Source organism: Grus americana, chromosome 4 (genome assembly GCF_028858705.1).
Source record: "Grus americana isolate bGruAme1 chromosome 4, bGruAme1.mat, whole genome shotgun sequence".
NCBI lineage: Eukaryota > Metazoa > Chordata > Aves > Gruiformes > Gruidae > Grus > Grus americana.
The window spans coordinates 13,586,560-13,608,907 of record NC_072855.1 but is presented as its reverse complement, the minus strand read 5'-3'; the positions used below and the strand labels follow the sequence as shown (position 1 = coordinate 13,608,907).

Below are 22,348 nucleotides of genomic sequence, written 5' to 3'. Positions count from 1 at the left end.
CAATATTACAGAAGAAATTTCTTTAAATGTTGTTTCATTTCTTATTGAGCTGGGAAAATATGTACAAAGTTTTGGATGTCTCTTGCGTAAAATTTTATTTCAGAGAAACCAGTATTTTACAGGCAGAAGCATGTTAAGACTAATTTCCATTTGTGATGTCTCTCATCAATTAGAAGGTTCTTCCTCAGATAAACCGTTACTATAGGCATATACGTGAGGGACAAAATAGTTTAGGAGAATTAAATTAAATTAATTGGCCCCACAAGAGTTTGTTACCTTTCCTAATGCAGTTTAGGTCCCACAGACCTGTCTCGCTATCAGCTTCTTACCTCTGTGCCATCTAATTTATTTAGAATTCTCTAAGCACAGTGTTTTCACTTTTCCAATAATAAGCTGTAATTTCTTTTGGTTTTGTTACTCATTTTTAAGCTACAATCTAAAGAGGAAAAATCTCTACAGCTTTAATTTACTCATTTTGTCAGTCAAGGCATCCTATGTAACTGCTGCCCAGACACAGAGCAGGCTGTTGCCCTGATGGTGGGAAATAAACTACAGGGCTCAATTCTGATTAAATGATTTAGAGCAAACACCACAGCAAAGATATGGTGAAGAGGATGAAGACGTCTTCCCCACCGTCCTCCCAGAAATGCACTCCAACATGCTGCAGAATTTACTACAGACTGCAGTGTATATTTAGTAGGATTTTAGAGCACTCTGGCTGTAATTTCCTCTTTCATATTCACCTACACATTATGCATGTGAGCCCACTCATTTCTCTGCACATGTACAATACACAGATGTGTCTCCTCTAACAACCTCAATACTCCAGAAAATAGGAGAGTCTCAAACTGGAGAAAGATGAACAGGTAACCAACCTGAAGCAACTCCTACCAGACTGCATATAGGTAAATAAGCAGACTAGTTATGGAAATTGTTCCTACAGCTGCCATGGTCTTGTAGCTACATTTTATTCTTAACTGAATCGGAGTTAAACTTGACACTATTACAGGTAAAGCATCAAACTTGGAAGCATATCAGGGCTAAACTCTTCCTAGGGGTCATGTAATATTTTTGTAGATTTTCTTTTAGAATCTTAGTTATTTAAACACTCAAAACTAATTCATTCTTCTGTTCAAGGGACAACATAACTTTATAACTAGGTGCTCTTTTAAACCCAAATAAAGATGAAAATAAAATTCATATCTGTATGCCTACATAAGAAGTGATACAGAACAATAGGAAATAAAACAAAATAACTAAAAAGAAATATTCTTGTTCAAATTTTACACCAATATAAAGAAGCTAGGCTACAACAAAGCTATGTTATATAAAATGAACACATTATCAGTGCATAGTTATTCCAGTGGTAAGTCCTTGAGCCTCCTGCTACTACAGTATCACCAAACACACACAGATAAATCCATCTCCACAGGGATTCATCTCCAGGACTGTCTTGTCCAAAGCCAAATGCACCAACAGAATAGAAATAACCTCATTGGCTTGTCCATATTGTGAACAGCTACAGAGATACAGGTTGCCCAGAGAGGTTGTGGATGCCCCCTCCCTGGAAGTGTTCAAGGCCAGGTTGGATGAGGCTTTGGGCAACCTGGTCTAGTGGAGGGTGTCCCTGCCCATGGCAGGGGGGTTGGAACTCGATGAGCTTTGAGGTCCCTTCTAACCCAAACAATTCCATGATTCTATGATTCTATGTTATATAAAAGTAAATGCTAATCTTTATAAAAATATATGTACTTCACGAATGAACAATTTCTCCTAGGTGTTCTCTTGATTACTCAAATACCTGTTGAACACGTGTGAGACAGACAAATATTGATAGACCTGTTTCATTAGCAATCGGATGCATCATTGAACGCTCAGAGCAATGGCACACAACCTCAGCAAATCAAATCCCGACACCTACACAGCTGATTTCCATTTAATTTACATTCTCCATAGGCATTTAAAGTGACATGCTTTGAATACGGTGCTGATGTTTGAAGACACTTCTTTTTAAAACATACAGTTTTCAGTGCAAAGATCAAATACAAAACTCCCTTGTTGCCTTTAAGTCATATTAAGCTAATGCAATTTGTATTGCTGTGACTGCAAATTTCAGTGACTGGATGTTCGGGGGTATTTACTTCCTTTTGCACATTATATAAAATAGCTGGCACCAATTTCAGTGCATCAGTGGTTCTTCTGATTTCACTTTGTCGCATTTTTTTTTTCTTTTAAGGCTAATGCATTTTAGTAGTGGATTACTTTGAGATTCAAGCTCTGCCAGTTTCTAGCAGTGCTACTGTTAAAAAAAATGACCACAAAATATAGACAGACAAATACCTTGCTTTTTTCTTGCTGAAATTCTATCTGGATGTTGGTTAGTTTAGTTCGTAGCTCCTCATTAGCAGCTTGCAGGGTTTCAATCTCCATGTCGGACTTCTCTCCCTTGGCACGACTTTTCTTTGACATAATTATTTTTGAAGTTTAAAATAAAATTTTTGCTCCACACTGAGCCACCAGCTAGTGCCTTCTGCTTTTAGCATTTAAGAGTCACACAGTGTTCAACAAAATCTTTCACACAAATCTCTGCCATCATGGGAGCAGTCTCTCATGTCCTGGAAGAAACAAAGTAGTGGGAACAGAGTTAGGCTACAGCATTGAGCAGAATCAAACATCAGACTTAATATCCAGTTTTAAAGCACACTGAACTTCCTTGTCATATATACTATATTGCATAGTGTAGTAGACTTTGAAAGAAATAGATCAGAAAAGAAGTTACACAATATTTCATCATCTTATCTAAACCCTATCCACTGTAATCTGATGTCCATGGAAATAAAACTCTTTCCAGTTATGATTAACATAGCATATAAACAGAAATCGTATCTTATTCAAGACCTGACTTGGTCCATGCTCAGGATTCCCAAGAGGCACAGGGACAACCATAAATTAGCTGAGTTTCAGTGGGAATAGTTTATTTCCTGTAGTAAGAAGGAAGCACTTCTCACCGTAATGTATCCGTTATAATTTATAATTGTATTTTTCATAATTATCAAGTCTCACAGCATCAAGATATATGGAAAAGGTATAACAAAACTGGAAAAACATTTTAAAATTCCTTCTTTAAAATATCATATACTGCTTATGTTCAGGGTTGATACTATTTGAAATGCTGTAATCAAAACATGATGGTATTTAACGTCATTTTCATTCCCCAGCATGCCTCTAAGCTTACAAAGTATTCAAGTATTTAAATCAGCTTTATGTAATATTCAAGGAGAATATTAGACAAAGAGCCCCAATTCCAATAATTAGGAAACCCCATGATCAGTTTGCTTCGTGAGTAGTTATAGAAGCTTAATCTGTGGCTTTTTTTCCCCTCTTTGCTCTCCTCTAAGAATAACCTGGTGCTCCACAAGAACAAATTGAGCAACAAGTGTTATCAATGCCGAATTAGTTTCAAACTCACATCCTCTGCTTGTTTCAGATATTCATATGATTTTCATCACTAAATTGCCAACAGAGCGTTTCCTACTTTAATACTGAACTACATTCCTGGAGTATTATATTTCCAAGAAAATTGCTACCAAATTGCCATAAATTGCTCTTTCCAATCTACTTCTGCCTTGGAGTTATTTTAGAAATTGTGTAAGAATGAAAGTAACATGCATTCTTTAGCACGTAGTTTCTAAAGGGTTAACAACTAATACCTCAGGTGTGTACAGACACACACCATTTGGTGAGTTCAACTCAATAGGTAAGTTTTATTCTCCTCTTTAAGGTCTGGTAAACAGAAACCAAGGAGTTAAATATCTTGCTCAGAACGACAAGCCAAATCAGATGAAGTATAAACAGAACTCAGGATCTCAAGTCTCAGTCGGTTTGAAAATATGCCCACGGAGTTCTTTCATTTGTAAAAAGCAACTGAAAAAAGACCAACTATACCAATTATTTGCTGAAGTAACTTAAGTGAAATCATTGTTTTGCTTTGTAGTATCAGATGTCTTTCCTTTCAAATTTAATAATCTATTGGTTTATGCTATGCAATAAAATTTAATCTGTTCCTTAAATTCATTATAGTGAGCATTTTTAATATATAATGTGTGAAAACCAGGAAGTTAAATTAAATTTTAATTTTATTTATGTATCAAACGTACCTTACAAAACACTGGTGCTACTGTGATTTTACACATAATTGTTGATTCAAGAAAAATAGATTAGCAATATTCCTACAGTAACTTGAAACAAAGAACTCTTCAGTGAGTAGAGGGAACTTGAGGAATTATTATTCTCAATAAAAGAATTTCGTGCTATTAATCCATGGAGATTCTATTATGCTGAAGACTAAAACTAGAGACTATTTAATCAATATATTTCATCCAAAATCCTTAACTGTATGGAAAATTTGAATTCAAAATTGGTTGCTAGTGTTATTTCCCTGGTCAATTTGTAAAGAAAATCTAAAATAACATAAATGTGCAAATCCCATCTATAATAATTCCACAATGTTTACAGTGGTGCAAGGGGAAATGAATTGTTCCTTATCTCAAAGGCTATCTAGGGTTTTCAGATACTGTCAAAGAATTATTCCTGAAATCCTTACTAAAAAAAAATTCCTGCTGCAGCCAGATTATTTATGATTTAATTTAGTAGATGATTAACTAAATTAAGGAAACCAAAACCATCCCTCACTGGCCTGACTACATGAATTTTAACCTCATTAGATCCTCTCCCACCTCCATCTCAATTACAGTTGGGAATAAAGAACATTTAAGTGATAGACATGTTTGCTTCTCCATCAGTAAAATGAGAAAGTGAGGTAACTGTGCTTGATGTGGCTATACACGACATCCAGAGAAGTGAAAAAGAGAGTGTTTTGAAATTACCATGTATATTTTGTTCAGTAACAATAATCTCTCCTGACCATACCATGTTCCCAAGATACTAGACTACTCAATATGAACATCTAAACTTACATTTATGCACTTCAGGGGATGGCCTGCCTTTGAAGTCCTGGTCATGTAAAACTCTCAATGACTGCAGAGTTCATAGTCTATCCCAGAGTCACCATCACTCAAACCCTTTAACAAATCAAGTCCTACGGTAAGGGACCAGAATAATGCTGTGGTCTGCCATTGAAAATGTGGGGGTCTAAATATAATATGCATTATTTAAAGCTGTTCAAGTTACATTTAGCACTTATATTAGCCTTAAAGAGTTCAGCACTGCTCTTTGAAGTACTCTTTAGAATTTAAAAAAAAAAAAGGGGAATCTCAAAACATTGTTCTCAATCTTTTTCCTGTAACGTGCAACAGTTAAAAATTGTACCTTTCAGGTAAAACAAAAGCTTAGACCCAGAACCTGAAGAAAACAATCGCCCTTTCTAATAGGCATTCATAAAAAAACAGCAAACCAAACAACAAAACCACCACTACAACCCAAAACAACCCATCACCCTGTGTTAGTGGACATATAGAAACATTTCCATTTTTGACTCTTCCCTAGATACATCTTCCAGCCTATCTTTTCAAAAGCAGGAACTATGGCAACACAAACCTCTCTATACACTGAGAGGCACAAAGCCCAGACACACAAGGGCTACAGCAGAAGAGCATGCATCTTGATTCCCAAACGAAAGGGTTAGAACCAGTGAGTGCCTAGATTCTCTTCTAGTTGACTACCCACATTTACTGTTTGGATAAAGGTCAGGATAAAAAAAATAAAATTAAAACTTGTAACCACACTGTGAAGAAAGAAGAAAAAAATATTCTATTCTGAAAAAATTTGAATTTACTGACTCAGAAGTTTCAATGAATAACCTATTTATTAGCTCACCATATGTCAGCTGAGAGGCAAGTTCATGAAGCCACCAGAATACAGTCCCACAATCATTCCATGACTAAAAATAGTCACTTCCTATGCTGTGAGTTCTATGCACTTATTGCAAACCTTTAAATTATTTGAATATATTTTATATTTCACAAAAAGAAAAAGGATAGGGAAGAGGAATGGATTCTAAATCACAAGTCACCTTTTCAGCAGTCTCTGGAACATATCAAATGCCTCACTGTACTTGATAGGTATAGAGGCACTTGTAATTGAAGAGTAACAACAAGAGAAATAAACTTGACTGGATTTGAGCCAACTGTTTGGGGGATTGGCATCTGAGAGATCAAAATATTTGAAATGATTAGCATATTAATACTCCATGTGTGTTAGACATTTTAGGAAATCCATTACATTTCTAAGGTACCTGGAAAACCAATCAGCTGAACAGTGTTCCAATAATAACTTCCAATTTCTCTCCTATTTGCTTTACAGATTTAAAGGATGTACTTTATCACTACCTCAATCTCTTCCCTGGTTCTAGCAAGAAAGTCCTAGAACTAAGTCATGAATTGCTATACGATGCTTCTAGATATTAAATATCAATAAAACATAACAGTAAAAAAAGAAAAATTACTGCAAAAAATGTGAAAGTAGCATCAAAGAATTTCCATTACTTAAGAGTAAGAAAAGAAGGAACTTAATAGTTTCTAGTGAAAAATAACTCAATTTAAAGAAATGCAAATCTTTAAACATGATTATGTACTGAATACACAAAAATAAGTGGAGAGCTATATGCTTAGAGAGTGAGCCTTACAGTAATAAACAGTAATCAAGAGGAAGAGTAAGCACACTCATAAACTCAAGTAATAAATATGGAAAAAACAACATCATAACAATAAAAATTTAGTAAGTGTTGTCATCCAAAATTCAGCATTCCAGTCTTGATTCAGACTTGAACAACGTTACTCAGCTTCAACATGATTTTTGGAAGGTAAAGTTGTTAATGAATCATCTCAGATGAAACACCAAGCAAAAACATAGGTACGGGGAGGGGGGGGGGGGGGGGGGGGGAGGGGGAACAAAACACAAAAACCCCAGAAAACCACTTCATCTAGAGACTTTGCCTCTGCATAAATAGCATTTTTTCATTTTACTTCAACCTTTCTCCTATAATACTGCAGAGCCTACTACTGGGCTACCCATAACCCTTATTATGCTTGTGAACATGAGATGTAAGTACGTTCTTAGTGCAACACAATTCTGAATATTGAAGAAGTTTAAAAAATAAATTTTATTACCCTAACACCTGACAATAGCAGCGGACACAGGTACAACGTCAACTTCAGAAGTAACTGCCAGTTCACCTACGCTATAGTTTAGAGCCCAGCCGTAATCAAACAGTTCCTGTATGGGAAAGACAGCGTTCATAGCTCCCAACGCTCAAGGCACATTTCTCACAAGGTTCAGATGACCTACATTTCCTGCTTCAATTCTCAGTTCTATGTAATAAAATGTGACTGAATGGATAAAAGTAAAAGCATCTCTTCAGGATGTAAAAATAATACTTTTCCCAGCCAAAAAAATATAAATACAAATTATCAGAATAATTTTTTAAGTATATTGTAGGCTAGTCACATTTTAGATACCCGCTCATTAGCTAGGTACAGAGATAGATCTATTTCTATAACAGAACAGCTTTTGAGGCTTATTTTAAATCCTATCCCACTTAGGGAACTGCAGAGTTTCCTTACAGTGGAACGCTTTTGTAAGTGCCACTTGTGATTTTTTTTTTTTGGTGGATAAAAACAAAAACATTTTTACTATTAACTAACAGCTCCACATTCATTTTTGCAGATTCACAGCCTACAGTCCTGAGCCATTCTTGCTGTAATAACAACATACCTATAGGGCCAAACTATATGGAAAGCAATCACCAGGAAGCTCTCAGTGTTTGTAACTGCTGTTTTGCAGGAAGAGCTCGTAGTAACATAATCCTGTTGAGCACAGTTGAACAGAATTAACTTCTTTCCTTTGCAGAGGTTCCAGTGTAGCATGAGTCAGGCTTTTATAACAGCTCACTCAGAAGGTTCAGTAGTAGATGATACGCTGCGGATGAGCGTAGTATTTGTAAGTCACTTAGCTCTTTTGCCAAGGATAGTAATTGCTTCCATTATTTTTTTTTCAATGGTGCCTCAGGAAGTGTGATCTGCTGAGATTCCGCGTCTCCACAGTCTTTCAGAAAATTCCCATTGCCCCAGGAATCAGCACCCATGTTTTAATATCCCATCACAAATCATTGCCTTCCAGGTCCTCACGGAGCAGTTAACAGAACTAGAGTTTGGCAAGTTTCAGAATGAATTTCACCAATGTGTTCATTTTCACTTCAGTTAACCGGTTGCGCATGTCATGTATGCATCTGTGAAAACACATGCAACTAAAATATGTTTCCAAGTCACTGCATACCATCAAAAACCCAAAAAGTATATCGAACTCATTTAAATCCTATACACACCCTCAAACATGCGTACCTACTACAGACAACCACATAACACTGAATAATTACTTTTGATTGGTACCACTGCGCACCATTGGATAGCATCCAGCACATTAATGGCCTCATTCCAGCCAAAGGACATAAGCAGCCCATCAAAAAAAAAGCCAGCTCTTAATTTACAAGAAATTATCCCAAGTTAATATGCAGTAAAAGGGAATGTTTGAGCTGAAGAGGACAAGGGAGAGGGAAGGGAAGACATCACAAATCCATTCAGTCACCAAGATAAATGTGAATTTATTATGTACACTTTTTTTTTTTTTAAATTCTGTGCTAAAGCTGTTTACAGAAGGGACAATATCTTCAATAATCCTTGCAAGCCATTTAGAACAGGAACCACAGAATAGTTACACGATGGAAAAGGATTTAAAGGAACAACAGGTCTCTGATTTTACAGATTATTTTGGAGGGCAACTGAAGGACTAGTTCAAAAAGATAAACTTCAGATGGACTATTTACTGTGACTACAGACAATTGACACTGCCATTCCACCACCAAGCAACAACAGAAATGCAGTCTTTTGGGTGTAAATATGCTAACCTCACATCTGAGACCCCTGTCTGGTATCCTAAAATTGATCATCTCCTCAAATTGCTACAACTGCTCAGGTCAAAGCTACTGGAAGAGCAGAGAACAATCAAAATAACAAATTTACGTAATGGGATGGGAACAAAAAGCAGAGGCAAATATGCACAACAAATGTGTTTGCACAACACCACAGCTTGCTTGGAGACATCTCCATAGTGCCCAGTACAGCTGCCTTACAATACCATATCACATCGCATATCCCAGCAGAAAAGTGGTGGAAAGCGTTGACCCCGGTACAGCCCCGCTAGGAGAGGCGCTGAACCAGACCCCCTTCCAACCACCGCTGCCACACACCTCCTCTGGCTCAGCTGGCCCCTTCAACACCCTACGCAGATGCACTCCGCAACTCCCTCTCTGCGCTGCACAACACTTTACTGTACCAGGAGTTACAGAAACCTTGATTTGAATGTCGTCTCAAAAAGTTATGACCTTGATACCAGGCCTTTAAAGTAAGTAAAAAATATTCATTGGTTTCAATGAGTGATCATTATTAATATTTATTATTAATATTTACCCAGTTTCATGTGTAGCACGGTTTTGTGGATTAATCATTAAAATCACCCTACTACCCATATTAAAAGACAAACTGCCACAAATAGCAGTCCTGTGACACAAATAAAATAAGACACTAGCACAAAACGGCAAAGTTCAAATGCAACTAACATAATAAAACAAAGCCCTCCCTCCACAACCTCGCAAACCCAGCTCTGTTACAGAGTTAGACCCTTTAGGGTGCTGGGTTAACCGCAGGCAGCTCTCGGCAGAGCCGTTCCTCTGAGCTCTGTGCCAACTCCTTTCTTTCGAGCGCACGCAGGAGACCTGACAAGATGCCTGCTGCCTAGCGCAACACGTGCCCAGCCTCCCACCCTTCTGATTGCGCCCGGGGCGCGATGCGGGGACGTCCCTGGGCTTTCACTGAGGGGATGCGCTCCCTTTAACGCGTAGTATTTAAGAGCAAAAATAGGTGCAGGAAGAAAGGGCAAGTTGTAACGTTTCCCAACTAGGGCTAGAGCGAGGGCAAATATAGAGACAGATTCTAATATCTTTATTCACTGACACCCCACAGATTAATCATTCTGCCAAATATAGGCTTTCGGATTATACTGGACCACTTTTATTTAGTTATTTATCTGATTTTTGCATTTTTTGTTTACCCATCATCATCATTATTTTTATTGTAAAGGGCTAGAATAGTTAAAACCTGAAATTGGAAAAAAAGAAAAATTCAGGGATGACAGCTGTGTAGAAAATGTGCAAGACAACTGACAGGCTTGGGGAGAGAGGTTCAGATTTCCAGTTCGATGACTCAAGAGAGAGATGGAATCTCAGCGAAAGAAAAACTGAGGTAGTCTAACACTTTACCAAATGCTGAATATTTACTTTATGATTTTGTAAATCAATAGGATGGACTTGAAAGGTCAAGTAGGTGTAAGAAGGAGAAAAAGCCTATCTGGATGTGAGCTAGTTACCAGCTGAACAGTGAAGCAGAGGTGGCATGATTTGATTCCACTATCTCTGATCTCAAGAATTATTGTGTGCAACGAATCACCTTTACTAAACCTGCAAGGTACCACGTATCATGCCAGCCAGCCCACATTCCCACCTTACTGCTCCATCACAGAAGAATTACACAGCCGTGTGCAGAGCAGCACAAACACATTAGTCAGCACAACAAAGAAAGTTGTAACTCTGAGCAAGTTAATGACAAAACTGCCTCACCTACCAAGGGGCAGCTCAAGGTCGACAAATCTTCTCATTAAAATCAGAACTCTTAGCCAAAATGAAGATGTTAGTCTATTCCAGTAATATAGGAAGACTGATAAAAGAACATGCTTTATTTTTTTCTAAAAATGCCATCATGCTCCACTTTTAAAGCCAAGTTCCTTGTTTCCTGAGACCAAAATAAATATATACACTACAGAGCTGGCAGTGCTGTTGCTTATATTTTGAAGAGTCATGGAATCCCCCAAAAGTCTCTACCTGCCCTCAGGAATTTACGACCTCAAACTTATATTTGATTGCTTTCTCAAGGACTCCTGCTCAACTTCAATGTTCTTTAAGTAAGACATCCCACATTCATATATAATTTCAAATCTAACTGGATAATAATTATTATTTTATGGGCAATGCACAGGCTAAGGCTTGATAGATTTTGTTTCCATCTATGGTTCCATCACAGATTCCTTGTATGACCTTGAACAAATCACTTAATCTCTCAGGAAAACAGGTATTACACTTGCTTACCTCAGAAAGATATTCTGAGGACAATATTAAGATATGCAAGACTGAATAGGTGTTATGAGAAATGAGGCTTATGAGAACCTAGCAAGAGTTTATAATTGTTAGTTGGCAGGAATCATCAAATGTAGTGTCCCACAAAACTGCAATTCCCTCACAAGGTCCGTTAACTTTCTAACAGTACTCTGATAATCGGCCAGCTAACGTTGGCATTTCAAGTACTGATATTTGAGTGAATGTTCTTTGGAGTGAAAAAGCTAAGTCACTCTGGTGACTGACTCATGCAACTGCATCACCTGGCATAATATATTTAAACCGGATATTTCAGCCGGACAACAGCTTCTTTCCTCTCTCAACTCTCTGAATTCCGTAAGGGAGCAGTGCAGCAGCTTAAAACTGCAGCCAGTAAAAGGCACAGCTAGATACTAACACAGCAAGAGCCTGGAGACAAACTTTCATGTCTTGCTCCGCTTAAATAGGACAGAGACAAGCATGACAAAGCACAAGAAAAGCGCAGAGGAGAAACTTTGCGAGCTTAAGACTTTCTTTGTGTAACAATCTTCCAATATCCACAAACTGAAAATGCTTCACTACCGTGAGAAGACTACCAATAAAACGCCTTTCTGTAACTGCCAGCAAATTTGATTCAAACCACGCCAGGCTTGTTGGAAAGGCTGTTGGCAAGTCGGCCACCAGAAGTACGAATGTGCTTTCTGAAGATGCCTAGAGTTGAATGTGGTAGCCATGAATACTTGCAGCAAATACTTTTATTCAGATACATGTATCAAAATCATAATTTTAAGGATAGCATCCCTCAGAATGTTAAGAAAAAAAGACAAATTCAGTCCTAATTCAGCTTAAAAGAGATAAACATGCAATTAGATATAAATACAAAACTCCAGAATTAATCTGACGAGCCACTATAGACTGAGCCTAACTGCTGCCCAGATTAGACTGTCCCAAGGTATTCTGAAGTTCAGAAATTAATCAATGCACACAAATATATATATGGAAATAATCTTCCTAAATTTGAAAGAATGGTTAGACACAGAACAGAGATTACTTGTACACACAATTTTGAACTTTTTAGTAAGCAAGTTGCGCATCCAGCTTATGGGGGTATCCAACTTACGGGGGCAGAGCATTGCTAGCAGTGTATCTATGTCAAACTGCTGAAGACTGTGATAGTCTGGCTGTTTGGGGCATTTAGGGAAATTAAAAAGTGATTTAATGTTCATTCTGAAGAAAATATCCTCATCCCTTTTACCCACATAACATTTTTCCTTCATTGGGAAATCAAGTTTTCATTTCAGTATGCTGTTGCAGAGAGCAGACCATGAAGACAGTACAGTGTTTTACATAAAGTTGAGGCCAAGATGTGTCACCTAAAGCTTACAGGAGCCTCTGTGGTTGAAAGAAAGATGTTTATGCTTCATTCCTTATGACCACAACCTCCTCCTTCCCATGGTGCCTGCAAAGAAGGCCTTTCTCTACAAGGTCTAAACGGTTCTGTAAATCATGGGCAAAAATCTTTATTCAAGGTGCATTATCATGTAAATAGGGTAAGTAACAACACCAACTTTGCATCCAGTTGTGTAAAAATATATTCATATTATTTCTGCTATGAACTGATCTTAGTTCTGTCCTTCTCCCCACTGCATCCCCTAGGCAGAGGGGCCTCTTTACAGGCACACCAAGTCTTAACGAAGACTCGGTGGAAAAATATGGAACTGGGTATTGCCAAAAGAACTATTCTTTCCACATCACACATCATCTCCCTAAACTTAAAGCAAAATCTTATTCAGAGATTCACCTGAAGGTTAAAGTTAGCACAGCTATGGCAGTAGCACTGAATTTTTTTTACACCTGGTGTGTAACAGCAAAGCTATACTAGCAAAACTTTGATGAGCTTTTACAAAGTTGGGGGTGGGGGAGGGAGGTGTGGGTGCAGAATGTATCCTGGGGAATACCAGAATGGAGCCTGTTTAAGAAGGCTCTAATAAAGGAAGAGAACTAATCTTCTCAATGATGTAGCCCACTTCTTATGACTAGCCTAAATAAGAGTCCTATCTGCTGTTTGTCTGTTACTCCCCAGCACCCTGGGGAGTCTGTCCCAGGGGTGTGCTATGCTACGCTACAAACACATACTGTTTATTAATTTTTAGCAGAAGAAATCTGGAAACATCAAATCATAAAGATCTTCACTAACTCTTCCCAAATGGTTTAAGGGATTAAGGATAGGAAATGAGTAGATGTTTCCTTTGAGATATGCAGGTCTTCACCTGTAAACAGCCAAGTAATGGGTTTCCTTTCACTGTCTTGACTAAAGAGTCCACTTTTAAATATTAGATTGCTTGTTGGGAGTTAATTGAAATGCCCAAATACCTTTTATCTCCCTTCTACTACCAAAGTTCTCTTTTCCTGGGTTGTAATAACATCCAGCACACCTAGAAACTGCTCTCCACCAGCAATATAACCCCCTTTCCCAGCTCCCCCCCTTCATTAACTTCAAAAATTCATTCATATATAGATCACTAAATGTAAGGCAGGTGAAATATAAAATTATTCTTGTGCAGGAAATTGTTACAACCGCACTCTCGCAAGGAGTTTAACACAAGTTGTTTTACTTGAGAAAGATGGGAAGTCAGCTTCCCACAGTTTCCTGAAAAGCACAGAAATATTAAACTGCCACTGTCGAACAGACGGAACGAAGTGCAACTGATCCCAAACGCAAAACAATATCAGGCTAAGTCTCAGAAGCACAGTAAAGTACTATAATTTTTGCACCCCTTTCTATCTCTTGTCTTGTCTGAAACAACCAGAAGGCAATAAAGTCTTTCCTCAATACGGAAATGCAAGCTCCTCAGTGAAGCAATAGAAACATCTCTGCTACACATTGGACACTTGCCATTTACGTGTCAGTATATTCCCTCACCTGGTTCCCCTTTGCATTTCTTAAAGTTAAGATTAATTTCACATAACTGAAACAGAATTTATTTCCTTCCCCAGCTTCCTCAAAATAATACCTTATGCCACCCTACAGTATTTGGTTGCAGAACTGCAGTACTGAGCTACTGAGCAACCACCTGAAATCGATTGTTATTGCCCAAGCTGATTATAATATGGAAACACATAAAGGTGCATTTTAAAATATGTTTCTGCTTAAGACTACTAGTAGTACAAAGATCCTCATAATATACTTAACATAAATATGTACAAATATAGTATGCCTGTATGTGCCCAGAATGGGTTTCCTCCAGAAAGGATAAGTTTCAGGTGCTGAGGTAATTTGCATCCTTCAAAACTATTCTCTTGGAAATCAACAGTTATACAATGCTATGCACAAAACATGCCTTTTTCCCCCCCACATATATTGCCATAATCAGACCACATTATTAAAGCTATTGAATATTCGTAACACATCATTCAGAGCTACTGAAGTTACAAGTTAATTGAACAGAAGAGCTGAGAAAAACAAACAAAAAGCCAGGAAGACATCGATAACCACGAGAGCCTATTTACCAAGAAAAAGCACCAGGTATTACAAGGACGGTCAATCCTAAAGAACTGTCAAAATTGCCAGCTTCACGGTCTCTCACTACTATTTGTTGAATGCATACCACGTAAACTATAGGTTTCTCACAGTTCATACCTTCTTTTTCCATTCCTACTCATTTATGGATAGACAAGGAGCCTCACAATAGCCTGACGATCTGTTATGCTTAATATCAGACAGCTTAATATACAAAAGATCTCTCCAAGGTGTCAAAAAAGTTTGTTTAGTTTTCTTTTTAACACTTCTTGCCGACACTCAAGACACAGACAAGTACTTCTAGATGACTAAGTGAAACATTAGCTACCTTATCTCAACACGACCATTACCAGCCACAGACTTATCTAACGGTAAAACGCGTGTGGGAATTCTGCCAGCAGCCGTACAGTGCTCAGCTACCCAAACGTACTGCCTTGTTATATCTGCAAGTAAGGGAGACTAGTCAGTCACAAGCATGTTACAGTACTTCTTTTCTGTGTTTGAAGAGTAACGGATCTGTAATCACGTGGCAGAGAACATAAGTAGCATTTGTACAGAGGATTAGTCAGCACAGATGGATTGTTCCAAGGATGTTAAGAAAAAAAATGGAAATATGCAAGTAATACCAAAGTTTATCTAAATTTAATTTACATCAATTTAGGGACAGGGAAAAATATAAATTATAGCAGATTTCATGGTCTGTCAGCAAAACAAAGAGCCATTTTAAAAAATGTGCCTGGCCCTCTACCCAACACACTGCAGCAATCCTAGTTTTTCACAGAAGCAGCCAGCCTTTCTCGAAAGCAAAGTGCCTGAACATAGCTGCCCAATGTAACAGCACCGTTCCTGCATGAATCTTTGTGTTTACACCACCATTCTGAGGAGGTAGCATGGAGACATCAGAAACAATCTAGCCAAATAAATAAGATATCGATATGCAAGAAATATGACTAATCAGATAAGACAAATAGGGACCAAGTAGGGAGGTTTTTTCCCCTGTAGCATTGAACAAATGTGCATAAGCAATCCAGAGGATGAAATCCCCCTGCTCAGATTTTTATAAGCTTTTCCTATTCCCAGATTTTCCTATTCCCAAGTAATAGGAAGTCTCCTTATGGATAATTTGCACATGAAAAAAATCACTTTCCAAAATACATTAGTAGTTGAAGACTCTCTCACATTTGGAGCATTTTGTTTTCATTATGCAGAGTCAGCTAAAATGTTCAGTCTAAATCAATTTGTTAATCTATGTTCAACTGTTTGGATGTACAGGAACAGGACAGACTAAAGCACAATGGGGCAGAAATATCTTTAAATAGCATTCCTTTGAGATTTAAAAATCAAAATGCATTCACTTTAGCAGAAAGCCAAGTTATAATATTCAACAGCTGGTTTTAGAGTTAAGTGTCATCTACTGTTATTATTAAGTAGATATGAAGATGATTACTTGAGCTACATCTATGACTGAAGCTCCTCACGCATTTACCATAAAGAGTTAAACCCAGTCAGAAGTAAATGTTGAACTGCCCTCCCAAATACAGAAGAGAATTTAGGGTCACATTAGTTTATCTGTTGCCCCCAAAACAGATTTAGTTATCATAATTATTCTGTATAGTAAAAGTTAATAGCATTAATGCATACCAAATTATTTTAGACATATTTTTTCCACTCTTTATATGTTGTTTTACAATAAGTACAATGACATTCTCTGAATCATTAAAATCAAAGATACTAATGAACCATTAGCTGTACTTGAGTGTCATGGAAGACAAGCAAATACTACCCAGAGGGGCCCTAAGGTATGTTCTGTACCCTACATTTTTTACTTTACTCTTTCCTTCTTCATAAATTTTTTTAGTAATGATCATGCACTCTACAGCCGTCATTTCCCATAGCACTTGCCTTACTTTACCCTCCCATTCAGAAATGAAAAGTAAGTGTGCACTATGCCCTATATCCAATATAACGGCAAGGTTCACAACCAGCGAAGCAGCAACAACTTCAATATGTGAACTGCAAAATATCCACTAGGAAAGGATATTTCCTGGGTTACTGCTTCTTTCCTTTTCTTTCTGCATTATGATTTTCTCACAAACTTTGATTATATTCGCAACATCTTTCTAGATAAAAATATCATTTTGATGGGCCAATGGCATTTTGCTGCAGTAAGGACAGTTACACCAGGTGGGGGTTGCCCAGTTCTCCTGTTTCTAACCCTACTAACTGCACCATCACTGCAGTTCCACTGCAGGACTACTACAAGATGAAAAAGCCAGGAATTAGGCACTGTGTTAAACTCTCATCCTTACCATACTTCTCCAACAGAGGGAAACTGCTACTTTTTCCCATATAGTAGATGGTCCTTGAAGCAACCAAAATATTGTGGTGGGGTTTTATGCATACCATATATAGCTGCCTTCTGAATACCCAGACTTGTGCATACTATAAACACATAAAAATCAACAGAAGGTTGGGAAAGTCTATCAAAGCAGCTTAGCATCCAACTGAGACCTAAAGCAATTAAAGCCGTTCTTCTTTATTAATGGTGACAGGTGTAGCTGAAGCAAGACAGTGGTCAAGTTAGCAAGCATACGATAAACATAAGACACTGAGCAACATTCTACAGTGCCAATTTTAGATGCCATAGGCAGGGGGGGAATGCCTTAAAAATAAATAATGAGTAAGAAAATATTCATATCATCAATAACTTTATTCACTGAACACAGAAAATCTCTGTGTAAAGAGAAATATACTAAAGCAAAGACCAAAAAACCCACAACTTATTACAGATTTGGTTTATTTTACTGCCTGTAAAATCTGGTTGGGTTTAAAGTCTACTTCAGTACAAAAAAAAATTCAAACTTGAAGCTTCAAATGATGTTATCAATTTATTAGAGACAATATCATATCTGTATTGTAGATTTATTCTCTTCCTACCCAAACAACATGCTGGCAATGCACAGTACCTTTCTCTTGTCCACAGGTTTCTGAGGCAGTTGTGTTCGATTTTAAGTTAAAGAGGTGAAGCCTGAGCAGCACCAGTAACTAAGTCACTAGGTATGTTTGTACTGGGACTTTCCACACCACAACTCCTAGTCCTGTTGGCACGTTCTCTTTTTCATCAGCAAGGAGGGACTTCTGAGCAATATTAGTGACATCATCTGTTAAACGAAAGAAAACAGATTTAAACCAAATCAGATTTGATTAACAGCTTTGGTGGTAGCAATACAATGAAAAAAATATTTACACAGAGTAACAAAATGAAGCAGAATAAGACATCATGCAAAGTTACAAGTGTGTCACCTTCTTTCTGTTAAGAACAAATATGCAGAGTCTAATTCACGGTCGTCTTTGCCGGATGGTCCTCGATGAAAGCTGCTAAGCTATTTGACTATTAGACCAGGTCAGTCCAGACTCTTAACTCAGCATAGCTAACACTAAATTTGTATTCCATTTCAACACAAGTTTCTTGGCTTTGGGGCCACAGGCTTAAATTGTCACGGCGGCCACCTATAAATTGTCACATACAGACTGGCCATTGCTATGGATCTTTATAAATACCAAAAATATACCAACATAAGGAAGTCATGTGTCCTGTTGAAAAAAGGACAAGAGCGAATTTCAGGAAAACCTGAATTCTATTGTTCTGCCTGTGTATAACTCGCCTGTACAGCAAAGGTAATGATATCAAGGCACAAAGCCTTGATATTGTTTCACTTCACATTTCTTGAGACTATTTCAACATATTTTGATCACAAGGGAAACAACAGAAGCATTCAAATTTTTGTTGATACACACTACATGTTTGTTGGATTGATATTTTTCCATGCACAGAAAAATCCATTTACAGAAATAAAGTTATCTTGAAGGAGATATCTTTATGGACAATAGCACTCTGAAAGCTTAATGATTAGAAGAAAGTCAAGTTCCTTAATGAGTGTCATCTACCTCAGTTTTCGTAGAGTCTCTAAACACCTACGACAGCACCTTTATTTACGCTGCGGAGTATGGAAAAGACAGTTAAGTCTCCTCAGTAATAAATCTTCTCATAGTATGCCCTTTGTGTGAAAGTGTAAGTCAGTGATTGAGTAAAAGTGATTCGGACAAGGCAAACAAATTTCAGCAGCATGTAGCGCGGCCATGGCCATACTGGGGTCTCCAAAGCAGAGGGCTGGCAGATGTGACGCAGAATCGATCAAGCTCCCTGCCTTTTGGGCAGGGGAGCTGGAACCCAGGCAGGACACCCTGTCTGAACAGCACTGAAACATGATGGATGTATCCATTACCACGTACATAGTTCAAGTCTTCATGAAAAGCTGTAGTTCACATAAAATACATCAGGCTTGCTTCCAACGGTACCAGTTCCAAAAACATAACTCCTAAATTATTTCCTTTTCTGGGAAGCATTGCACTTATTTCTTGTGGTTTGTTTAAGGTTACCGAGTCGAATCTGTTGTTAGTGGCTTAAAAACTAAATCGTCGGGCAATAATTTACCAGTTTATTTGTTCAGTAAAGACAGCCATCTAGGCAGTATTTAATGGAGAAAGAAAAAACAATCTGCATACTCATTTCCTTAAGGCCAAATTCACTGCTGTGAGAGAATACTTTTCAAGAGGATGAAAGTACAGCTAGGGCCAGATCATGGCAGGAGATCAAAGTGCTGAAACAGCTTAGTCAGCATCTTTAAGTAGCACAGAAGGTTGGAAAAGAGGAACTCTATTTATTTATGTAGTAACAAACGTCCTCAGAGAGGGAGGGAGACCAAGAGCCTCTGGGTTTTATGACGTCAGATACATCCAACTTCACTCTGTCATCATCCTTTTTGAGTTCCCTGTTCATAAATATTCCAAAATTGTTATTCTACATAAAACAACATTTTGTTGCTTTCTTCTGGCCTTCAGGAAGCAATCTGAATTCATTTGAAGAAAAGGGAAAGAGGTTTTCCCATGTTAACATGGAAATGTAGAAATATCTAGGAGAGAGCAAGAATTTACTTGTCAAAGACAAGTAAAGACAGCAATCAGATGACAAGAAAAGAGAACAATACCCACAAGACTCTAAAGAAAAAAGAAAAAACCCACAACTTCAAATTCACAACTTATCTGGATAAGTTGTCTACATTTAAAAATGTACTTAAGTTTTAGCAGATCTATTCATTCTGCAACACCAATTCTTCTAAAGGAGAAGTTCTTAGATTCTAGAAAACTTATCATTAATTTCAACAGTTGTATTTAAATTCTCTAGTAAATTTGGAAATAAGTATCTTAATATTTTTAGCCAGGAGGCTTCCCTATACAAAGAGAACAGCGTTTACAAAAGTTTTGAGAGAAGGATGAAACATAGATCTAGAACCTGCAATTTCAAGTTGCAGTAATAATAGCGTATATAATAAAAATAGTAATGTGACATCATCTACCTTCTAAAGAGGATGTTTCAGTGGCATAGCATACCAGGGAGATTAAAAAAAGAAGACTAATTGGCAATAAATCTTGCAGAAACTATGGCAAATTGGGAACATTTAATTATGCCTGTCACTAGAAGTTGTTAGAGTACTATTCGCAATGAATTACCAGCAACCACTGGAAACCTACAACCCCATAATCCTTCAGTAATCTTCCTATAGCTTCTTAAAAGATACGGTAATACAAAAATAACTTAAAATAATTGGATACTTAATTTCTCATTTCCAGTAACTGCTAAGCTAAATCTACTTCTAATGGCAGGGGGGAAAGGATAAAGAGGGGAGGCTGTTGCTGTGGAAACGTGTCTGCTAATCTACAAACAAACTGAGCATAAACCACACTTGTTCAAATTCATTGAGAACTCAAAATATATCATACACACCAAAAACTCCTCAAAGAACCCAAACTATTATAGAAATAATTTGGCACATGAGCTGATGTTTGATAAATTACTAATTTCACTCAATGTAATAAAGTCACCAACATATTCATATGCCATAGTTATGGCAGTACACGGTAAATAAAGTTCTTTATTATATAATGGCTCTCTAGACAAAAAGTTCAGTGTTATAAAAATGAAGGTTTTATTTCTGTTTACATGGCAATGACTTGTAACACTTGTCAACACTTCCCAAATAGGAAAGGTCAAAAAGTATCCAAGTAAGTTTGAGTTTTTTAATTACAAACTTAAATACATAGAACCTTTGGTGAAACTTCTGTTTCTCACACATTATTCCATCACGTCAGGTAGCGTGGTATCTTGAGAGCAACATAAATTTAAAGGTAAGAGAGCAAACACTGATACCAACCTCCACCCTTCCTTTAGATTCCCAGAATAGGCAAAGCGCTCAGCTTCTGATATTTTAGCCAGATCTGTTCATATGGGACATCTTAGTCCATTTTAACTCTTAAACAGAGTGCATTACTTACAGGTGGTTTGAAAAAAATTACTAAGGTGGAGAGATATTTTAGATTTCTTCTTGGGAAGTAGAACAGCTGAGGACAACTCTCCTGACAATTGGGGTAATGTCACGTACAGTCCATACATTCAAGGTCTGTGGACTATGGGGGGGGGGGGGGGGGAGGGGGGGGGGGGGGCGGCAGGGAGTGGAGGAGAGCCAGCATCTCAAAAGAACTCCTTTTTCCATACAAGAGAGGTACTAACCCTTCCTCCTGTCCTCACACCTCAAACAGCAACAGGCAGGGTCCAACTATAATCTTCAGAGCAGAAAAAAAAAAAATGAGATAAACAATCACATCCCTAACACACGGTAACAGCAAAGTAGTTTGCCTGAATATTTCAGGAGCCCTCCCTATATCCTTGTACAGCTGATCCACATTTTGAAGACTTTTTAGAAACAAGGCTTTTTGGTTTTAAAATGACTAAGCATAAAACATGGTAGACAGTGACAAGAATGACCAAAATAAAAGGCAGTTCCTTTGGGAATACAGTGCCGAGCACATCTGTGAGTCCTCTGCAGTAGTTGCTAGAAGTTTTGCTTGGCAAATGCTTTGTAACAGAACGTACATTACCATTGGCTTTTTGTCAGAAGTTATTCTAATCGACAGTTGGAGGAGGGAGGGAAGGGGTTCCTTTTTACCACCAGATGTTCAAGTATTAAAAAAAGCATACTTCTTTCAAAAACCCCATGACATTTTACTATAGTATGTTGTTTTCTACTCTAAAGCCTTATATCCATAATATTCATTTGATTTATAATTTTTCAGTAAGACATCTATTTGTCAGGCATACAAATTACATGCAAGAAGAATGCATCTTCCCATTCTTGCCTCCAGTCTTTGATTTCTAAGAATGCGATATTTGCTTTGGTAACAGATTCCCTGGGATTTCCAGCAGAGCAAAGAATTTATTTACACTTATATAAAAGTGGCACAGATGCAGCCCTTCATGAATGGGACTTGACATGTCGACAGCCAGAACACATCAGCAACAAACACTTGTACCCAAGATAGATACATGGCTTGCTCTCTCCTTTACCCATTCAGTCTCCACATAATACACCATATTACAACCAGAAAATATGATGCCTTCTGCTGTGGCTGCACCAAAAGCAGATAGAAAAATAGTGATATTTAAAAGGATCACCAGAAAGCAAAGACAATTTAAATGGAAGCTTCAATGCAAA

At 37.6% G+C, this 22,348-nt stretch overlaps 1 protein-coding gene across 11 annotated transcripts in view; it reads right to left on the bottom strand.

The window, feature by feature from the left end:
- Nucleotides 1–22,348, bottom strand: part of JAKMIP1 (janus kinase and microtubule interacting protein 1) — a 157,925-nt gene that overhangs the window by 82,865 nt on the left and 52,712 nt on the right. For 9 of the 11 annotated variants that reach the window (XR_008577083.1, XR_008577081.1, XR_008577084.1 and 6 more), the window contains exons 1-2: nt 14,859–15,049; nt 2,341–2,615 (exon numbers count right to left, since the gene is read on the bottom strand). Coding sequence is in view for 6 of the 11 variants with exons in the window: in XM_054825245.1 (XP_054681220.1) it covers nt 2,341–2,469 (129 nt within the window). In the remaining 5 variants the exon portion in view is untranslated. Of the gene's footprint in view, nt 1–2,340; nt 2,616–7,127; nt 7,427–14,858; nt 15,050–17,704; nt 17,900–22,348 lie in introns of those variants that run through there. The other 2 variants (XR_008577082.1, XM_054825246.1) reach the window with 2 other exon arrangements.